This window comes from Sinocyclocheilus anshuiensis, unplaced genomic scaffold (assembly GCF_001515605.1).
Source record: "Sinocyclocheilus anshuiensis isolate Anshui unplaced genomic scaffold, SAMN03320099.WGS_v1.1 scaffold253, whole genome shotgun sequence".
NCBI lineage: Eukaryota > Metazoa > Chordata > Actinopteri > Cypriniformes > Cyprinidae > Sinocyclocheilus > Sinocyclocheilus anshuiensis.
In genome coordinates, this window is record NW_015537969.1 from 2,576,225 (window position 1) to 2,598,473 (window position 22,249).

At 41.9% G+C, this 22,249-nt stretch overlaps 2 protein-coding genes and 1 long non-coding RNA gene across 6 annotated transcripts in view; 2 read left to right on the top strand and 1 right to left on the bottom strand.

Annotated features, from left to right (window-relative positions):
* The window catches only part of LOC107669973 (collagen alpha-1(XVI) chain-like), a 64,820-nt gene extending 61,504 nt beyond the window's left edge, over window positions 1-3,316 (top strand). For all 4 annotated transcript variants that reach the window (XM_016462410.1, XM_016462424.1, XM_016462435.1 and 1 more), the window contains 5 exons: window positions 764-961; window positions 1,270-1,333; window positions 1,659-1,835; window positions 1,928-2,005; window positions 2,103-3,316. In XM_016462410.1, coding sequence (XP_016317896.1) covers window positions 764-961; window positions 1,270-1,333; window positions 1,659-1,835; window positions 1,928-2,005; window positions 2,103-2,299 — 714 coding nt within the window. In that variant the 3' untranslated portion in view covers window positions 2,300-3,316. The remainder of the gene's footprint in view (window positions 1-763; window positions 962-1,269; window positions 1,334-1,658; window positions 1,836-1,927; window positions 2,006-2,102) is intronic.
* The window catches only part of LOC107670015 (uncharacterized), a 718,471-nt gene that overhangs the window by 450,793 nt on the left and 245,429 nt on the right, over window positions 1-22,249 (top strand). The window lies entirely within an intron of this gene.
* The window catches only part of LOC107669993 (collagen alpha-2(IX) chain-like), a 25,518-nt gene continuing 8,642 nt past the window's right edge, over window positions 5,374-22,249 (bottom strand). The window contains exons 13-32 of the mRNA XM_016462446.1: window positions 16,612-16,665; window positions 16,392-16,445; window positions 15,551-15,604; window positions 15,402-15,455; window positions 15,250-15,303; window positions 15,107-15,160; window positions 14,740-14,793; window positions 14,241-14,285; window positions 14,050-14,103; window positions 13,915-13,968; window positions 13,777-13,830; window positions 12,952-13,023; window positions 12,513-12,548; window positions 12,334-12,378; window positions 12,210-12,242; window positions 10,597-10,743; window positions 9,581-9,635; window positions 6,890-7,078; window positions 6,715-6,792; window positions 5,374-6,632 (exon numbers count right to left, since the gene is read on the bottom strand). Of these exons, the coding sequence (XP_016317932.1) occupies window positions 6,427-6,632; window positions 6,715-6,792; window positions 6,890-7,078; window positions 9,581-9,635; window positions 10,597-10,743; window positions 12,210-12,242; window positions 12,334-12,378; window positions 12,513-12,548; window positions 12,952-13,023; window positions 13,777-13,830; window positions 13,915-13,968; window positions 14,050-14,103; window positions 14,241-14,285; window positions 14,740-14,793; window positions 15,107-15,160; window positions 15,250-15,303; window positions 15,402-15,455; window positions 15,551-15,604; window positions 16,392-16,445; window positions 16,612-16,665 (1,446 nt within the window). The 3' untranslated portion in view covers window positions 5,374-6,426. The remainder of the gene's footprint in view (window positions 6,633-6,714; window positions 6,793-6,889; window positions 7,079-9,580; window positions 9,636-10,596; window positions 10,744-12,209; window positions 12,243-12,333; window positions 12,379-12,512; window positions 12,549-12,951; window positions 13,024-13,776; window positions 13,831-13,914; window positions 13,969-14,049; window positions 14,104-14,240; window positions 14,286-14,739; window positions 14,794-15,106; window positions 15,161-15,249; window positions 15,304-15,401; window positions 15,456-15,550; window positions 15,605-16,391; window positions 16,446-16,611; window positions 16,666-22,249) is intronic.

Genomic DNA, 22,249 nt, shown 5'->3' on the forward strand with positions numbered 1-22,249 from the left:
TGTAATGTGTTGAATGTCCAGAAGGGTTTCTGCAGATTGTATGCGTTATTCTCAGGACACTTCATAAATCCAGACAAAATGATGGGGCTAACAACAGTAAAATAAGTTTACTATTGTACGGCATGCATACTGTAAGTTTAAATTAGTTTACATGGGTAATATGGACCTTTTTAAGGAAACAATGGAATTTTTTTCATTAAATCTGAATAAAAATTAAGCTGCAAGGGAACAGAACCTTACAATACATTGTAAGATACATTGTACATACAGAACCATGGCATATACAATACATTGTATTGTCACATCTTTTCAAAATGTTTCCCAAATTTTTTTCCCCAATGTTTTCAAAGCAAAGACAGGCTACAATACAAGCCATTAAAGCTATCCCTCACCCGTCTGCAGTCTACCCTGACTAAGCAGCATTGATTAATCAATAGCTAATTTACAAAAATTGTTATAAAAATATACATAACCAGCAGAGGGCTTTTCAGGAAGTAAAAAATCACAACTGAATGCAAACAAGAATGAAATTATAAGCCAAAACTTTAGCATTCACTGTATTCATACATGTCACCCTTATCGTTAAAGAAGTAGATGGGACGGACCTTGAAGATTTTATTTTGTGGACAGTATAGTGCTGAGCATGAGTTTCTATATAAAGCCTATTATACGGTGCTATTACAGGGATCATTGAGTAGCCCGTGGTCATTGTTCTAGAATCGCCTGTGTAGTAAATCACAGCTGTTCCTTTGATCCTATCCAGGGCGAAGCAGGAGTTGCAGGGCAAAGGGGACCCTCGGGAGAGCGTGGACGTCCCGGCCCACCAGGAGGAGGCTTTGGTTTTGGCTCCAAAGGACCAGAAGGGATCATAGGACCAGCCGGACCCCGTGGTGAGAGGGGAAGCCCTGGTTCACCTGGAACAGCTGGTTCCACTGGACCACCAGGAATCCCAGGGAATGATGTGAGGCTTTTTCACTCATGGTACACACTACACAGCCTGGTTAAGAGAGTTTATTACCTGACAGAAACAGTCAATGCCGTCTATAGCGTCATATTGAACAGTATCTACTTTAAGAATCGATGTTTGTTTTTTTATGTTCCTTATCCACCGTATTTTTAACATGAGGGTGGACATTTATAAATAAATTAGGCTTATGTTGTCATCCGCGTCAAGTTATTTTTAGTGGATGATGGAAAAGATATCTTGTTTTGCAGAATAGTAGATATATATGAGTATTTAAACTTCACATTGTATCTATTTTTTTCCAGGCTGTTGTAAACTATGATGACTTAAGGTCCTTCATCAGGCAGCAGGTCATAAAGATCTTTGACGGTGAGAGAACTTTTGTAACCAGACATATCTGTAAGCACTAAAACTTAATTTCTAAACGGTTTATTTCACAGAGAAAGTGTCTTAAGATGATTTAGTTTCTTCTTCAGCCCACCACAAAACTTCACATCAGTCTTTAAGGCCCTTTAGTATCTTTTAAAGCAATAATCTGAGTTAAATACAAGTTAAAATACACGTTAAAATCAGTTTGTAAAAGAAAAAAAAATGTTGACAATTTTGCACTTATAATGGAAGTCTATGGGGCAAGTGTACACTTTTAATAATTAGTATTTATTTAGGTTGGTTTTAAGTTCATTTGTTCCTGCAGAGCGTATGGGCTACTACATGTCCCGAATGCAGATGCCTGTGGAGATGGTTGCATCCCCTGGTCGACCAGGACCCCCAGGGAAAGATGGAAATCCAGGCATGCCAGGTCCCCAAGGGATACCGGGCCGCCCCGGGCAGATTGGCCGCGAAGGAAGACAAGGACCCATGGGTCCACCCGGTAAGAGGAACTAATGTGCTAATGTTTCCTACAGCAGTCTGATGTTCCATTTGCCCAGTCTTCCACATGGATGCTTTCATATGTGTCTCCAGGTGGCCCTGGTGTAAAGGGAGAGAAAGGAGATAAGGGTGTAGGAGAGATGGGAGACAGTGGCCCTCCGGGTGCTCCAGGTCTGAATCCAAGTTTTCAAAGCCAATTTTAAAGTGGAAGTCATTTTGCCAACTTTGTGGTATTTATTCTATTGTAATTTCCTTCCGTTCCTCTCAGGTGTTCCTGGTCCTCCTGGTTATGGTAAGATGGGACCACCAGGTTCTTCTGGTCAGCAGGGCATCCCAGGTGTTCCTGGACCTCCAGGACCATCTGGAGCGAAGGGCAAGGATGGTCGTTGTCACCCATCAGACTGTATGAGTATGCCTGTGGAGTACAATCCCAAGGGCCCACCTCCCAATAGGCCCATATACTAGAATGTGGTTTAAGAGAAGTAAAAGATGGAGGATGGTACCCATTGATTGACATTCTCACAGTTACCTACCTGTACCTGCTAAGGCTTCTGAGAAGATCCATGGAGAACCAAAAGATTAATGTCATTTCCTTTCCGCATGATGCAATGCCGAAACACTGGTTCATCACCAATGGGGACATTTATAAGTTATCGTCTGCTGATGAACCAGTGAAGAAAGGCTAAGCATTAACTTACACCACTACAATTTGGTGCAACATCCCAAACTTTAGTGCCTTAACCCCTAAATACTTGCCCATAATGCCACTTGCATCATTTCTGAGTTTGTGTTTTACAATTATAGACTTCTAGATCCCTGGACATATAAGGTGTTGACAGTCATTATTGGTGCCCAGATTTATTCAGCATTCAACATTTTTCATTTCTTTTACAGCCCCCATAAAAGATATTGGTTTCAATCTGACACTTCACACCAGTCTTCAAGGTCCTTTATTAAATATTAAAGCAATATTCTGAGTTAAATGCAAGTTAAAATCATCCATGGCATGCTGTTGATTCATGCAGGAATTATTTTGACTTATACCTCAGTTTATGAAAAGAATGTTGCCAGTTTTGCACTTACAACATTATTTTTTAAATATATATTTTTTTTTTTCAAAATGAGTATGAACCAAAAAGATTTCCTGCAGAAAATGCCACAGATGCTGTTGCTAGGGCTTGTATTGAATCTGGAATGTTTCTTTAATAATATCTTTGTGAGGGGGTTGTTTTGGCAGCTGCTAATTTTGCTATTTAACTGCTTTAGCAAAGACATTGTGGCATAAATATCCATCTGTTTCCAGTGAATAATTCCTTCCACAGTGTGAGCCGTTTAATATTAAATAGTTTGAGGTTATCATTAGGCATAGATACAGTTACCTAATTAACTATTTTAATTATTCGAAATGAACATCCCCAAGGGCTTATGTTGCACATATTCATATTTATATGTAATGGCTTTTTGTTCCTTAAAAAAAAAAAATGACATCAGCATAGCAGCCCTTTTTATGGTCGTCTCAGATATTTTGGAATAATTTTATAAGCTCTAAACAAATGGATGTTTTGTAAAGGTAGGTTTTATATGCAATTTTGGGTTAGAAAGCAATTTTGTGATGTATGATGGGACGGAAAGAGATTTTATTTTTATAAGAATATTTCAGTGACATGAAATATCTCTCGATGAGCTCTGTGATGACATCTCCTCCTCCATCACTCTGGACTCTTAAACTTGAATTTCCTTTGATATACTGTACCACTTGCAGCTGAACCATCATGTGCTTCTAGAACACTCTAATCTCAAATATGGTTTGCTAGTCGTCCTAAACATCCGAACCCAACCTTCACAGTTCAGTCATCTCTAAAGCAAACAGCATCTCACTGATTCTCTGCTGCGTCAGCCAGTCTGATGCTTTTATACTCTGCGTGTGTGTGTGTGTGTGTGTGTTTTTGTGACAAATGAGGACATAAATTTGTATAATGACAAGGGTATGACATAGATATTACAAGGAGAAGGTGACTTTTCAGGACATTACCCCATGTCCCCACTTTTCAAAATGCTTATAAATCACACAGAATGGAGTGTATTGAAAATCTGAAATAGCACAAAGTTTTGTGTGTGTGTGTGAAGATAGCGAGAAAGACTCTGTATCTATATTGGGAGGATAGCTGAAAAGTTTTTTAGCAGAGCCATTCACATTTCTCAAATTATGCAGTTTTCATGAAGTGAACGTTACGAGCATGTCAATTTCAGATCGGCCATTCAACCTCTTTTTATCCAAGCTTTAAAAAAATCTCCCCCATCATCATGCATCTCATCATAGCACTATTTGTAAGTAAAGTCATTTGTGTGCAAATTTTTTCTTTGCAGAAACTTAAGAGAAGCAATAAAAGTTTTGAAAGCAGAGTTCTCTATGGACTCGTTCACTTGTCAGTCCCTAAACAACATATCTATCTTCAGTTTGTAACAATAGCAACAGTTTTGTATTGACAAAGGATGACTGAAATGTCTTGAAATACTTAGTATTGAGCCCAAGGGTACAGAGTTTCCGGTTACATTTTCAACACTTTGTAAATAACAGCATATATGATGGTGAGGGCGGTGGTTTGGAAATAGAAATAAGATTGCTTATACTGAAAAGGGGCTACAATGTTGTAACCTATAGTGATCAGAATATGAATCAGTGTAATAATGTGAGAAACATGAGCTGTGTCCCAAATGGTGTACTATGCATTATGTCTTCTACCATCTGGTGTAGGAGTTTTCAAACTTGGGTCTAGGCAACCAAATAATATTTCATACTTATTTAGCTTTTAAATTTTAGGATGGGGTCCCTCACACGAGAATGATCCTAATCCATAATCCTAAAATTGAAAACCCCCTGGTCTAGCATGTTAATTTTATATTTTTTCATCCAGAATCGCAGTCCGATAGACCTTCCCATTCCTCATCTCAGTTCATCAGTTAAATAATAACTACATTATTCAAGTATTTGAACTTACACACACACATACACACACACACACACACAAACACACAAACACACATATATATATAAATAGAAGGCCCAGAACACACTAGTTAGACTGTTTATTCTACAAAATGGTTGAAGTATGTCGGCTAAGATTGTCTCGTTGCGGCCCTCTCTCTCTATCCACTTCGCTTTCGAGTCCACTTACTGTCCTATCGAAATAAAGGCATAAAATGGCAATAATAATAATAATGGTGGAAGTAGGCAGCATTAGTTACCCAGATGACAGTGTTGCCATGATGACGGAGAGTATTAGGACATTTCAATTCTGACTGCTGAATGCTGTGATTGAGAATTCCACAGACCTGTGAAATAAAAAGTTGTATCTATGGTATCCCTAAACAACTGTTGGAGACAGTTTAAAGGTGGTTTCTTTTGCTTAGAAAAAAGTAACGCCAATCAAGTGCTTTATGATTAGATAGTATTCAAGTACATTTAATGCTTGCTACTTTATCACGGACAAGACATCGAAATTAATACATTTTATTAAAACAAAAAAGAAGTTTGAGGTCCAGAGGAGAGAAAATAAGTTCTTCAAAAGTTAAAATCGTTGTTCCTCTCAGATGTTCACGATGCAGAAGAACATTGAGTTTTACAAAACGTTCCTGTTTATTGATTGGGGTAAATCTGAACAATCAGGCAAGAAAACTTGAGTGTTTACAGACGAACCAAAAAAGAACAATAAATAGTCTGTTAATTAAGTTCTTCTCTAAGTACATAACACACAGTATGTTCAAAGTGGCATACAGGTTTGTAATTGACCAGAAAGTCTGAGCATTGTTTGGCGTTTGATCCTGAATGCTGATTAAATTCATTAACTCTGGATCTGTTTTATATTCTAAACCCACCCTGTCCATACACAATTAATACACATTTACAAAGATTTACAGCATGGAATTGAGGATAAAGTTAATGGGAGCACGTCTCCATCTCACCTAGAAGAGCAGATCAAAGGCATTGCTTCATAGCGGAGATGGGCACAATACAAACAAGGACATAATGTACACATGAGGTATCCGCTCGAGCCGGGGAAGACGTTCACTGAAGCACAAGGTAAATGAATCTATTAATAAAGTAGCTTTGAATACTTTTTATTGGTTCAATTATAGGAGAATTTCCTGGCATGTAAAAATCCACCATCATCCTTTATCTTTTAGGAGTTTGGATCAGATGCACAAAACAAATAATATTTTAAAAACAAAAACAGCACCTTTGTTTTAAATGTCATTCTCACAGTTCTTCTAGTCCAGGGCGCAGGATGATGATGTCATCAGTGATGTCACTGGCAATGTTCTCACATCTCTCTGTACTGTGAGGTTGGACAGAGCAGCAGCGGCTGACATTGCCAACTTAACACTTCCTTTCCGTAGATGTCAAATCATATATAAACAATCCTAATACATACAAAAAGTTCACAATATCAAGCAGCAGCTGCTCCCTCCCCCCTCACAATGTGTCCATTGAAGAGAAGGCCCCTCTTTCCACGCTTCTCCCCCTTTCTTTGTTTCTTTCTGACTCTTTCTTTCTCTCCCAGATGTTCTTATGCCCCAGTAGAGGGCTTGCTTTAAGTGGATGGGCCCTTTACTGTTCCTGCCTCTTGTAATCTGGGAGAAGTGTAGGCAGAGGCTGCCAAACATGCAGCTGCTTCACAAAATCCAGGAAGACCGAGAGGACCAGCCTTTCCAGGACGGCCTGGCTCACCCGCTGCACCCTGAGGTCCTCGCTCGCCTGGCCTACCGTCACGAGCCACACCGTCAAGACCTGGAGGACCTGTAAGAAAACAGGATGGGCTGCTGAGTAAACCAATTCGCAATTGGACATCTCGGACTATACAAGTGGACTTTGAACTTACCTGGCAGTCCAGGTGGTCCCGGTTGGCCAGGATGTGGTCGTCCAGGATCTCCTCTCTCTCCCTTTGCACCCCTCTTCCCTGCAAAATAGAAACATGGGGATGATGTTTAAAGTAATGAGGCTGACTAACAATATTTTCTCAAGAGCAGCATCTATATTTAGAAGGTTTTTTTAACCTTTAAGACCAGTGTTTCCTATCTGGCCTGGGCCCCCGATTATGCCAGGAATGCCACGGCCGCCTGGCAGTCCATGAGGACCCTGAGATCCTGGAGTTCCAGGTGGTCCTGGAGGACCTGGAGGGCCCATCACACCTGCTCCACCCAGCACGGCTCTCTTAGAGCTCACCGCTACCGCTGCTAACTTCTCTGTCAGAAGAATAAATGATTAAGTTCAGATAAGTTGGTCATTCAGGCAGAACATGTTTTGTGTCTAAAAACACAGGGTGGTGGAATAAAAATTAAAAATTAAAAAAAGAAGCTTTTAAGGATTAACTTCTTTTAAAATTAATGCTGTGTTTTTAGAACATCATGTCCGCAAGATGCTGCAAAGGCACGGACACATTTTTTTTTTTTAAATGTACGCTCTTTTAACTTGCACTTTGCATTTTTAGAATGCCATGTCTTGCGCAATACTGAAAAAGACATGAGTGCAGCAGTCAAACATGTCCATTTATCACAAACTTAAATAGAAAAACTATGGAAAAGAAGCTCAGTGAAATGTAAAAATTTGAGATGCAGGGCAGTGGAATGAAAAAAAAATGCAAGGTCTAGAGACTAGAAACTGGGGGAAAAACGCAAGGACTTGACATGCTATTCTTGAAATGTAAACTTATTTTAACTTCAGTGGCATGTTTTTATAATGCGATGTCATGCTCGAGACATGAGAGTCTAGCCTCCTTGTTAGTGCGTCCGCCTCCCATGCTGGAGACCTGGGCTCGAGACCTCAGGAACAAGGAACAAGAACGAGGTGTGGCGGTGAGGACCCGGGAGAGAGGGGTTACATTGGTGACGTGACCCGGATGGGAGTGAGGCTTAGGGGGGTGAGTGTAAAGGAGGCCAGCGAGTAGGTGCTGTGCAGGTAAAAACCTCACTCCCCTGATCTCAAGAGACACACTAGTGGCTGCAATCTTTAGCCTCCTTGTTAGTGCATCCGCCTCCCATGCCAGAGACCCGGGCTCGAGACCCACTCGGAACAAGAACGAGGTGTGGCGGTGAGGACCCGGGAGAGAGGGGTTACATTTACATAGAAAAACAACAGAAAAGTAGTACAATGGAATGGAAAAATGCATTCGGTGTGAAGCTCCTCATGCGCGAGAAGCTGTATAAGAGCGAGGCTCAAGCACAGCAGTCAAACATATCCATCTACTGCATGTTTAAATAGAAAAACAATGAAATGTAAAAATGTGAGTTCTTTTAACTTGAGCTTAGAATGCTGCGTTGAGGGCCATTCACACATGACACGCATTTGCTTTGAAAAATGTAAGACATGGGCAGTGAAATGGGGGAAAAATGCAGGTCCTTGAAACATGTTTTTTAAAAGTTGAACTAAAAGTTGAAGATGTTGCAAAAGGCATGGGGCCTCATTTATAACGTGTGCGTACGCACGGATTTGATCTTACAGTGTGCGCACTTAAATCCATGCCAACGCTCATATTTGTAAAAACTGCCTTTGACGTGGAAAAGTGCTTATAGCATCACGTCAATGTCTAAGCAGACGTACACACTTTTTCTTGTCAGAGTACTGCAGATTTTTGGAAATGTAAGCTGTTCTTGCAGCTCGCTGTTCTAAATTAAAGGATTTGGATGATGACGTGGCAATCTTTTACATGTTAATGACATTAACTGACATTAATTAAACCATTCAGTTGTGCTCAAGTTCAAGATCATTTGCGATTCATAGATTTCACAATGTGCGTCTTCTGTGCATACGTTCATTCTATGAATCACACTTACACATATTTGAGAGATGATCATAAGATCAAATTTAGGATGGTTTCTGCGCAACATTTTATAAATGAGGCCCATGAGCTCAACAGTCAAACATGTCTGTCTAGCCTGTTTACACAGAAAAACAATGGGAAAGTAGAAGAGTGGAATGGAAAAACGTATTCTGTGTGAACAGCCCCATATGCACAATACTGCAAAAGAGGTTAAACGTGATCGCAGAGGTCAAACACATCCATCTAGCTCATGTTTACATAGAACAGCAGTGAAAGAGCAGCACAGTGGAATACAAAAATGTGTGATGGAGGTGGCCAACCCCGAAAAGAATGCCTGCAAATAGTGTTGAACCTTAGCTTAGCACACAGTCACATCTCACCGGGTGTCCTGCAACATTGGGTAAATATCATTAAGATAACAATCCAGAGGTGGACATTCATCTGTTGACCAGTTCTCAAGGTGTCACAGTGCCCAAATCTCCACATCTAATCTATTTTCCAATGGGGAACGAAAGAGGAATGCTTCCCCTCGGTTCAGGTGAGTGTGTGGGTATGTATAAGTGAAGGTATGTTTGCAATCTCAGGCTGAAAGGCTGAGGGATTACATTGTGAAATGGTGGGAGCCAACAGAGGTTATCATGGGCCGGTTCAGGTCATCTCTCTCTTGCAAAATAGAAGTCCAGAGAGCAGAGACCGACAATCCCAGAGAAAACAGAACTGTGTGCAAGTCGATTTTGAACAGCAGATAAATAGCTGCAGACTACACAGTCCGCAGTGTTTGGCAGGAAAGCTGTCCAAGAGGAGTGATGATGCACGTTAATACATTTCAGTGGATGAAAAGCACTGTGTAGATTTAGCTCAATAGATTACAGCTGCCCTCTTCCTGACACACTGATTGTTTACAGAAAGAACAATGATTGTTACTCACCTTGAAGCATCTTCAGGACAACGTCAATGATGTGTTGATCTATAGCATCACGACCCTGAAAACAAAATCATAAGAATGAGGAAAACACTCTTTGCCAATTAACATTTTGTCATCATTTATTCTCATTCCAAACCTGTTTGACTTTCTTTTTTGTGTAGGTCACAAAATAAGTTATTTAGAAAAATGCCCAAGCTCCTCTTTTCCATATGTGACCCTGGATCACAAAACCAGTCATAAGGGTCAAATTTTTTTTTTGTTTTTTTTAGATTTATACATCATCTGTAAGCTGAATAAATAGGCTTCCCATTGATGTATGGTTTGTTAGGATAGGACAATATTTGGCCGAGATACAACTATTTGAAAATCTGGAATCTGAGGGTGCAAAAAAATTCAAAATATTGAGAAAATTGTCTATAAAGTTGCCAAATGAAGTCCTTAGCAATGCATATTACTAATCAAAATTAAGTTTTGATATGTTTACGGTAGGAAATTTACAAAATATCTTCATGGAACATGATCTTTACTTAATGTACTAATGATTTTTGGCATAAAAGAAAAATCGATAATTATGTTGGCTATTGCTACAAATATACCTGTGCGACTTATGACTGGTTTTGTGGTCCAGGGTCACATATAATAAAAGTGAATAGTGACCAAAGCTGTTCATTATAGGGAAAATAACAGGTAGAGAAGCTAAACATCTCCATTTGGATTTGGGACAACATGATGGAGAGTAAATGATTTCATTTTTGGGTGAACTATGCCTTTAAAAGTGTGAAAGAGAAAGTCAATCTTCCTCACCACTAAGAGTTCTTATTATTTTCTGCTAGTGTTTTTCTATTGTGCTGAGCGCTGCATGCTACTGCAACCTGTCTGGCTGGTGCAACTTTGGCTTTGTTGTATTGGAGGCAAAAATGCTGCTCTCTGGTAAACATAATTCTTTGTTGGGGAATGTAGGTTGGGAATTCTGTGATGTAAATGATTATTGGGAACTGTTGATGCTGTTCAACACTCACAGGTGGTCCTTGTATTCCTGGCATCCCTGGAACTCCTCTTTCTCCATGCAGGCCACGTGAACCAGGTAAGCCTGCAGGACCCTGGTCTCCTGGTTTACCGGGATCTCCGGTAGGGCCGTTGTTCCCTTGATCACCGGTCACACCTTGCTGTTGATAAAGGAGGCAGTAATTAAGGAAATAAAGAAACTAGGATGTTCACTATTGGTTGTTTCATAGGATGATGCTGAAGATGAAACAAGCATTATTTTAAAGGTGAAATGTGTAATTTCTTTACCACTAGTGGTACAAATGGAATCGCAAAAATAATGTAAATATGAGCGATACTTGACATTTTTATCAATTTTGCTAAATTAGCTGATTGTTCATTTTGTATATATGCTTATATTATATAAAATAAAAAGGTCACACTTTTATTTTAAGGTCCGATTATCGCTATTAACAAACCATTAACTAAGACTTTTGCCTCAATAAATTCTTAATTTGCTGCTTATTAATAGTTAGCAAGGTAGTTGTTAAGTTTAGGTATTGGGTAGGATTAGGGATGTAGAATATGGTCATGCAGAACATGTGCTTTATAGGTACTAATGAACAGCCAATATGTTAATAATAGGCATGCTAATAATAGTGAGAATTGGTCCCTATACTAAAGTGTTACCAATAATGATTATTAATGATTAAAATAATTGTTTTTGCACATTTTATAGTCAGCCAAGAGAAAATCATTAGTCTCGTAGCACAAACCTTGTTGCATGCCAGAATTTTGGGCAGAGGAATAAGAAGTTTGAGCAACCTCATATTGATGATTGTTTCCAAACAGGTTTCCTTAACAAGCCCCACAAACCAGGGTTATTTTAGCATTACTGATATGCTGTTTCTGTTAATATACTTAATAAAGTTTTATTTAATATTTAATTCATAACTTTATTATTTACTATATTCATTAATATTTTAAATAAGCTTTTATATTTTTCAGCTTTCTTTTTTTTTTCAGTTTACAGTATGCATTAGTCATTTTTATGTGCTTTGGCATTTTTATTAGTTTAATATTTCTATTTAGATTTCATTTATATTTATTTCAGTTTTAGTTTTAGTATTTTGACTTATTTTATTTCAGTTAGCCAGCTTATTTTATTTCAGGGTGTCGATTTATTTTATTTCATTTCATTTCAAGTTAGTTTCATATTTACATTTAAGGTTTTTTTTGTTTTTTCGTTTTTTTTGTAAGTTCAAGTTTTTATGTACTATTTATATTTTATTTATTTCAGCTTTATTTCAGTTAACAAACATGATTTTTAATCATTTAAATTAGATTTTAGTTAACAATAACAGTGTTGTAAACATGCCTTGTTCATCGTCTTCCATTTGTAGGACAAAAAATTAGTTCTACCCTAATCTCTATCTCACACCATTGGTTTGGGCAAAAGTTAACACGTCAGAGGGCATGTTTAAATGTGCTCATAAAACTGGGACATCATAAAGTATTTTAAAATAAAAAGCTGACATAGTTCACTTGTGTCATGTCCTTCACCCTTGTAAAACAAACTACAAAAGCTGGATCTAACTAAATTATGTGTTTCACCTAGCATTATCTGTGTTCTTCACGCTGTCCTTACCTGTCCCTTAGGTCCGGGCTCCCCAGATTGTCCCTGTTAGATGGAGAGACACCATTTTAAGATGAACAGAAGTCCTCTGGAACCAATCTATTAAATAAATGTATCCGACTACAGCCTTATTTACCTTCTCTCCTTTCTCCCCAGCCAATCCCTCTACACCAGGATCACCCTGCGAAAGAAGCAGGTGAGATCCATCAATGTCACCTTCAGTCGTTATCTTTTATGATCTGGACTGTGATGTATGGTTTCTATTTCACTCCATAAATACGTGTAGCCTATGTATTTATCTGAGGGTGTACTCACAACGTCTCCCTTTGATCCCACTTTGCCTTGGAATCCCTGTAAGGAGATGCAATTGTACATCAGATATCTCTGTGTCAGCCTTAATGGGTGAGGCGCAGGGAATTTATTGCTGGTAATATCTTATTTTACCGTAAACTCTCCGAGCACATTAAATCAACTGGATTTTACCATCAATATTCAATGTATTAAATGGCAAGGATATTGTAGATTAAAGGACAACAAACATGAAAGTGTTCATAAGAGGATATTTCATACTGAATTGAGGGGTGTTATTTGGAAACATGGACATGGATTATCTAAGTGCATAGATGTCCTCTAGTTAAAAGAGTCAACTCACGAGTGAAGACTGCCCCCATGTGGTCAAACCTCATCACTCTATCAGTTTAAACAGGAAGACAGTTCATTTATCATTATTTACTGTGTTTATATGGTCACAAACCTTGTCACCCTTAGTTCCAGTTAGACCCTGAGCACCTGGGACGCCCATGGGTCCCCTCTCTCCTTTACTGCCCTGCAGATACAACAAAGAAGAGTGAAGTGAAGGATTGAAATAGACAGATGATATATACATATATATATATATATATATATATATATATACAGTATATATACATATATGGATCCCATATTTTCCTAAGAAATGAATTCTCATCCGTTTTTTAATACTTTTTTGTGTGTGTTGATAGGATAAGTTTTTTTTTTTTGGTTGTAGTTGTAGAGCATTATATATTTTCATACATAATTGTAACCAAAGTAAAAAATGCAATTCATCAAAAAAATTTTCATCTGAAATATTGAATTTCTTGTGTTTTATTGCATTATACTTTCTAAAGGTGTAATCATAAATAGATAAGTATAATAATGTATTACTGTGGTTAAACTTATTCATGGGGTCATACAAGTGCATTATAAGGTGCATTACAAGGCATAATTAATGCATTCAAATTATTTATTAATGCATTATGTAAAATATAATTTGTATATAAAGTCATTATATATAATGATGACTTCCAGTGTTACCAAATTTGTATTATTATAGACACATTCTATAGACTCACAAAAGGCAATTTCTTTTGATATAGATGTTTTTGAAATGTATATTTTCTACAGTTTTTTTTTCTATTAGTGTTTGTTTGTAGTTTTTGTTGAAATATATTTATAATTACCCAGTATATCCAGGGTTTCTTTGACCCTGGGAACGCTGATTATAGCAGAAAAATAAATATCTGAAAATAAATGTCTGAAAAATAATAAAGAAACTTACAGGCAAACCAACAATACCAGGAGGCCCAACTGGTCCTCTTTCGCCCCTGTCACCCTATTGGACATGAAGTGAAAATTTAAGAAAAGAGATTTTCCTTCAATGTTAATCAAATGATTGTCAATGATAATGGCCACTGACCTTTGAACCTGGGACTCCCTCCATGCCAGCTTCACCTGGAGGACCAGGCTCTCCCTGAAAGAACAGGAAACATAATGAGAAGCCAGAAAAGTTTTTGGATTATGCGTAAAACTGACCTTGAATGATGTGACATACTTGAGGTCCTGGAGGACCTTGCATTCCCGTCAAGCCTCGGGTTCCTGTCTCACCCTAAACTCAAAGGAACAAATAAATTGTTGAAAGGGCAGAATGAAGCACTTATGGATAGTAAAGTATCAACAGACATCCAGAAACTATGGTTCCACAAAAACCATGTAGGCATTCATAAAATAACTACATGATCTCACCTTAATTCCAATTTCACCCTTGGCTCCAGGCATACCAGGCAAACCCTAAAAAATATGAAGAATTGCACGAAGAATGAATGTAGACCTCCTTCATGTCTGTCCTCTGTGCTGATATCAGAACAAGGCTGCAATAACTCATCCTGTTAGCGAGGGTGCCTGCATTATGGCTTGCGCAGCTACGTTGTGATGTTTTGTATCATAACCAGCATGCTCCATTACCCCAAGTCACCAGGAGAGTCATGTTTGATGATGATGAATAGTTAATAGCAGAAGCAATTTCAAGGTGGTTTAGGCTCCAAAATAGTCAGGGCAAGAATGTCACACTGGGACTGTAGAAAATACTCTAAACTTTTACTTTTTATCTTTAATCACCCTCATTTAACAAGGGGAACACAATGGACAGATGTGAAGAAGATGGGAAAGGGTTCCTTGCACATCTAATGCTGACAATTACGGTGTATAATATGGAACGGATAAGGAAATATGAAATTCTACTTACAGCGTCTCCCTGAAGACCAGGAGCTCCAGGTCTTCCATTTTGTCCTGTAGCTCCCTAAAACAATACAAGACAGTGCAGTATTCATAAATTCAATATGTATATATATATATATATATATATATATTATTTATATTTTTTTTTTTTTTTTTTTTTTTTAGTAGTAGTAGTAGTAATTGGGTGTATAATAAGCAGGATCATGAACAGTTAACCAATCATTGACATTGATAAAATAAATCCCTTCAGGATGAAAGAAGACTTGCTCACTCTGTCTAAATGTGCATTATACTTTACATATGTCATGTGTCTTCTTGAATAATGATGGCTGCTGTGGGAATTGATTTAAGAGCTGAAAAAGAGCCATCCATACCTTTATTCCTGGGATGCCAGGAGTACCATCTTTTCCATCAATTCCTGGAAGACCCTGACAATAAACATTAATCATAAGATTAAGAGCATAAATTTAAATGACGTATTTTAAATTGCATTTAAATTAGCTAGCTTTTTACTTACGTTCTCTCCCTTCTTTCCGACCACTCCCTGAGGTCCTCGTATTCCACGCCCTCCCTACAAGAACAACAGCAAAAGTTTGATAAATTAACATGTAGAAGAATTACAAATTAATGAGGGGATGAATAGATGTGAATCATATTACTAATACTTACCATGTCGCCCTTGTCACCAGGCTCTCCAGGTGGTCCTTGGGGTCCTTCTTCACCCTGCAATGCACAGTAAGATTATTATTTTTACATATATATATTTTTTTTGTCTGTTATGAAAATGAAATGTATTCAAGCAAGACTTGCAGACTTACAGGGCGTCCAGGGATGCCGATTGTTCCTAAAATTCCTTTATAACCAGGTGGTCCCTGTCACAGAAGTTGTGAATCACTTTTAAGCTTTTACAGATTGTAAAACAAAGTTATAAAAATTCAGTCAGTGGAGATTTGCTATCCTACAAATGCAATTGAAGTTGTGCAATGTTTGTTTATGTTCCACTGGGTTTTTTTCAGAATATAATAAAACACATGCAAATCAACCCAATTCTGTGGGGAAGCTAAAATAAGCTATATGCATGTATATTTAAAACCGCCTGGCAAAATTATTGTCTCATCTCACACACAAAGACTGTGTAATAAAATTAGCCACAGATTTAATGGACCAAAACCGCCCAGTCTCAGTTACAGATATGCTAAATGTGTATTATTTATAGTCATGTCTTCAACCCTGCAACAGATCGACTGTTCCCCGAGTTATTTTATTAATATTATTTATATACTATGATATTATGCAATTATCTTTTATTTTTCATAATTTCAGCCTTAACTTACATTTTTAATAATTTTGTGGTTTTTAATATATCTGTTCAGCTTTAATTTTTTTTTTAAACTTACTACTTCAGCTTAAACTTATTTTATTTCAGTTACATTTCTAATTAAGTTTTTTTTTACTGTAAGTTTTCCATGTAACATTTATATTTTATTTTATTACAGCTTATTAAAAAAAAAAAAAACAGTTTTAGTTTCAATTAACAGTTGCAAAAGTGATGCTGTCACCTGCTCTTTATCCCTTTATATATCTCCTCAGACCAGTCAAAATCATATTTAGGGTATCCATAAAGAGATAACGAGTAATATTTTAGAAACTATGACTCACCGTCTCGCCTTTGGGCCCCACCATTCCTGGATACCCTCTCAGACCCTGTGGACCCTAAAGTTATTGTGATAGAGAGAAGCAGATATTTTATTCCACAGGTGATCTCCTATAGGACCTTCATAAAAGGTACTGCTACAATTACTTGCCATGATGTAACAGCAACAGAGGCTTAAATTATAAAATATCTAAAGTCAAACCAAAACAGAAATAAATACATTACTGGAGGGCCTGGTATTCCTTGTTCACCGGAGATGCCCACTTCACCCTTTACACCCTAAGGATGAGAATACAAGGATGAAACAGATACTTCCATTCTAAAGAAAAAATTGCCTACTTTTATTTTGGGATGTTATGTGGTTTGTCATTTTGATGTTTTTTTTTTTTTTTTTTTTTTTTTTTTTTTTTTTTTATTTATGTTATTTTTAATATATATGACAATTTTGGTTATGCACTTCAGATATGTGAGTTCTGAATTTGATAATCAATCTTAAAGTCAACACTTCCCAAAGACTTATAACTTGAGCTTGTACAGTCGTGCTCTGCATTACGGGTAAATCCGCTCTGTCCCTGTAGTCCATTCTAATGTCCTTGGGCTCATTAAGTCTGATTAATTCACAGTGCAGTAGCTTCTCAGTACCTGCCGGCCCCCTTTTTCCTTTCATCTGGGTCAATGTGTTCTGTCTGTGACTCACACTCAGATTAGAGGCAGTTATATGCCTTGAGGGGCTTCATTAACACATAATCCTGCACTGCTGATAGACGCTGTGTTAGGGGAGAGATGCTTGGGCACCTCAAAGCATGATCTGGATGCTTAATAATAAACATTGTTTATCTAACCTTACCAACCAATCAGTATGTTTTTTGTTCTCTGCATGTCACACACTATGATATGCGATTAATGAAGTTTAAAGCTGTAAGGGGACTCATTTCATGTCATTTTATCATTCAGAAAGGTGCTAGCATGCGCCCCTCTGTGGTTACACAGTGTACACACCATTTAGTTCCCTTTCAGTCGGTCACTCTCTACGTCATGTCGGGACCGACGAATAGCGATATCGTCAGAGAGACCAATCCACTTCGAGAGTAACTAAACGAGCCAATGGACATTGGCATGCGGAATTCACATCTGGCTGCCACACCCAGCAGCACGGGTATAAGAGGTAGCAGGTGCACCACATTCATTCATCTTTTCGCTTCGGAGCCGAGCAGTGGTGCATCACTACTGCTCTTCTCTTCGAGTGATTGCAGAAAGCGAGTACGGGCATTACGGCAGACAGCAGTGGTGGTCACGGTCTCACGGGAATCATCCGGCGTGCAGACAGCCACACCAGGAGTGTGCAGTGGCCAGCTCCCCTGCGTCCTTCAGCACTAAAAGAGCAATCCCTAAAAGAGCAACACGGGTGATTGCGTCTTTTTAAAAATGTCTTATCACCTGTGCGTTTCTGGATGTGGTCGTTACCTGGCGCCTCAGGACAGTCACGCTCGCTACCTCACGTGTCTGGGCATTAAGCATACTGAGGAAGCATTCGTGGATGGTGCATGTTTTCTGTGTGGGGACATGACCATCTCGGAGTTGCATAAAAGACTCCGCTACGTCAAACGTGGCGGAGTCCTTCTGCCTCTGCCGTGATCCAGTGTTTGTCCCGGCACCCGGGGCGTCGCTGCTTCCGGTGGAGTCAGAGGTGATTTGAGGATCATGGTGAGGGCTTCTCCCGAGAAAGTTCCTCACCCCTCAAGTGCTCCGCAGCCAGTGGAGCTGCCGGAGGTGCGCGCTGGGCCCTTTGCAGGACAGAGTGTACCACCCGTATCCTTCAGTGCTCCCCCTGATGACCAGATGTCGATCGCTGCATCGGAGGGCGAGCTCTCTCGCTCTCCAGGGATGACGACTAAGCTGCGTTGCCCCCTTCGGGGAGAGTGGCGTTGCCAGAGTCAGACCCAGAGATGACGGCTATGCTTTCCCGGGCCGCCGAGAATGTCGGGCTCGTGTGGAATCCTCCACCGCATCCCGATCCTTCGAGGCTGGATGAGTGGTTTGTCAGTCGGGGTTCTCAGCGCCCTCCTCCGGTGCCATTCTTCCCGAAAGTGCATGAGGAGCTCACGAGATCGTGGAAGGCACCTTTTACTGCCAGAAACAAATCGTGCAGCTCCTCCTCCCTCACCACCCTCGATGGCGGGGCCGCTTTGGGGCATACTGACATTCCCTCGGTGGAGCGGTCTGTGGCCATGCAACTGTGTCTCACGGCCGCTACCACTCTGCGGGGTGACCCGTGTCTCCCCTCACGGGCCTGTAAGTATTCGTCAGGTCTAACTGGCAGTGCTTACAGAGCTTGTGGGGAAGCGGCCTCTACCCTTCATGCCATGGCGTTATTGTGGGTTCATCAGGCCAAAGCCCTGAGGGACCTGCACGAGGATGGTCATGACTTGGCGGTTCTACATGAACTGAGTACTGAGACGGACCTCGCGCTCCGAGCGACGAAGGTAGCCACACAGTCTCTGGGTCATGCGATGTCCACCTTGGTGGTCCAGGAGCGCCATCTATGGCTGTGTCTGACCGATATGAAGGAGCATGATAAGGTGCAATTCCTGTATGCTCCCATATCACAGACCGGCCTTTTCTACCCCAGCAGTTTCTTGGCGGCGCAAAAGCAGACTGAGGTGATCAAGCACATCATGCGCCGGAGAAAACCTGCTGCTTCTACTCCAGCCTCAGCCCCTCAGCCTACTCACCCCCCTGCGCCCCTGCCAAACCTGGCCGCAATCGCAAGTACAGTCCGGAGGAGGGCCGGGTGGAGAATCCTTTTTTTTTTTCATTTTGATTGTGTTCCGCCGCTGGCCCAGCAGCCAGCGGTACCCAAAACTTCAGAAAGAGAGCAGTTTCCTCAGTTTCTGGGTCCGAAGTGGAGGAGAGTGGTGGGCTGTGCATCACAGGATCACTTCTCTCCTCCTCTTTCGCCCAAGAGCACTCACTCTGCCCATTTGTGGAACCAGGTAGGTGCTGTGACACTCACACGCCAGGCTGTTACAAGCCTCAAGCCAGGGCCCTGCGTTCCCCATCTCACGAGGAGGAATCAGGTGAGTGTTACACTTCACACCCAGACCCTGCCCTCTGCCGTCATAGGCATGGCCGTCACAGGCCCCGGGCCGGGCCGGGCCGCTGCCCCACTGCGGGTATGTCGGTGGCTCCGTTGGTTCCACTGGCATGGTCTCTCTGAGCCTGGTTAGCGCTCCCCAGCCATCTCGGTGGCTCCTGCGGACCATCAGACTCGGCTACGCGATTCAATTCACCTGGCGTCCCCCCAAGTTCAGGGGCATCCGGTTCACATCAGTAAAAGCTGTCGATGCCCCTGTCTTGTGTGCGGAAATCGCAGTCCTGCTGGCAAAGGACGCAATAGAGCCAGTCCCTCCAGCCGATATGAGGATGGGGTTTTACAGCCCTTACTTCATTGTACCCAAGAAAGGCGGTGGGTTGTCTTGGCTCATACTCGCACAGTCTCGCAATCAGTTGTGCACACACAGGGACGTGGTGCTCAGACACCTCGGCCAGTTGGGTCTTCAGGTCAACTGGGAAAAGAGCAAACTCGTGCCAACACAGAGGATCTCTTTTCTCGGAATGGAGCTGGATTCGATCAACCAGACAATACTGCGACCGTTGCGTATATCATCCGGCAAGGCAGTTTGCGCTCCCGACGCATGTCGCAACTCGCCCGCCACCTCCTCCTCTGGAGTCAGAAACATCTGAGGTCCCTTTGTGCCATCCACATCCCAGGAGTGTTAAATTGGGCAGCTGACGAGCTGTCTTGAGCGGCACTTCCAGGGGAGTGGAGACTCCACCCCCAGGTGGTTCAGCTGATCTGGAGACGGTTCGGAGTTGCTCAGGTAGACCTGTTTGCATCTCCAGAAACCACCCACTGCCAGTGGTTCTACTCCCTCACCGAGGCAATGCTCGGCATGGATGCACTGGCACACAGCTGGCCCCGTGGCCTGCTCAAATATGCGTTCCCCCCAGTGAGCCTACTCACACAGATGCTGTGCAAGATCAGGGAGGACGAGGAGCAGGTCTTGTCAGAGGCTCCATATTGGCCCAACAGGACCTGCTTCCCGGAACTCATGCTCCTCGCGACAGCATCGCGAGTTGAAGTTTCTCTCCATGAAAACCCTACTCCTGACTGCATTGGCCTTGATCAAAAGGGTGGGGGACCTGCAGGCATTTTCGGTCAACAAATCGTGCCTTGAGTTTGGGCCGGCTGACTCCAGTGCAACACTGAGACCCCAGCCCGGCTACGTGCCAAAGGTTCCTACCACTCCCTTCAGGGACCAGGTGGTGAACCTGCAAGTACTGCCCCTGGAGGAGGCAGACCCAGCCCTAGCTTTGCTCTGTCCTGTACGTGCACTGCGACAGTACGTGGATAGAACTCAGAGCTTTAGGACCTCAGAGTAGCTCTTTGTCTGTTACAGTGGACAGCAGAAGGGGAAGGCTCCACTAGGGGTGTTGCGTCGTCCTGGGCGCTGGCTCGTGGTGCCTCGCTAGCATACATTGTTAGAGCTGCGGGCTGGGCAACTCCTAACACATTCGCTAGGTTCTATAGTCTGAGTGTCAAACCGGTTTCCTCCTGTGTTCTCACCTCAAACGGGTAGTGGCACTGAGAGGCTCTGTTCAGAGTCGGCTTGCGGCGTCCTGGACGCCTAGTTCTCCAGAGAGTACCCTGACCGGGCAGACCCTGTTGAGTCCTCCAGCACTCTGGCGGCCAGACATGGCGGAGTGTCCGGCGCCAGGCCTTTCAGCCAATGAATTCCTGAAATCTGGTGTGAGGCTAGCTCCAGTGCAACACTGAGACCCCAGCCCGGCTACGTGCCAAAGGTTCCTACCACTCCCTTCAGGGACCAGGTGGTGAACCTGCAAGTACTGCCCCTGGAGGAGGCAGACCCAGCCCTAGCTTTGCTCTGTCCTGTACGTGCACTGCGACAGTACGTGGATAGAACTCAGAGCTTTAGGACCTCAGAGTAGCTCTTTGTCTGTTACGAAGGACAGCAGAAGGGGAAAGCTGTCTCCAAGCAGAGGATGGCCCACTGAATAGTGGATGCCATCACCTTGGCCTATGAGGCACAAGGTGTGCCCTGCCCACTCAGGCTGCATGTTCACTCCACTAGGGGTGTCGCATCATCTTGTGCGCTGGCTCGTGGTGCCTCGCTAGCAGATATTTGTAGAGCTGTGGGCTGGGCGACTCCTAACACGTTCGAACGGGTCGAACCGGTTTCCTCTTGTGTTCTCACCTCAAACGAGTAGTGGCACTGAGAGGTCCGGTTCAGAGTCAGCTTGCGGCGTCCATAACGCCTAGGTCTCCAGAGAGTTCCCTAACCAGGCAAACCCTGTTGAGTCCTCCAGCACTCCGGCGGCCGGACGTGGTGGAGCGTCCAGCGCCAGGCCTTTCATCCAATGAATTCCTGAAATCTGGTGTGAGGCTAGTGCCCATATGAGTGACCCTGTTGAGATCCCATATGTGTATTTCCATGGTACAGTTACTAGGGCCATGTTTCCTATGAGGCTATGCTCTGCCGTCTCTAGATGATGCAGCCTGAGCCATTCTCAGAGACTTCCATGTGCAATAGGACCCTTTTGGGTTACTCCACATGAGTAAATGTCACTCAACCCCCTCTGGGAGGAGGTGACTCCACAGCATGTCTCTTCCAAGTAGGAAGGGCACACTTTCCCAGTGTTATCCAAGTCCTACTGTTTGGGTTGCTTGAGGAACAGCAGTAGTCGACCTTCTCTGTGTAGAGCCCGTTCCTATCGTCTGCCTTATAGGAAGGTTCAGGAGGCATACACAGGGCACTGGAGGGGGCAGCACCTGTGGCGCGGT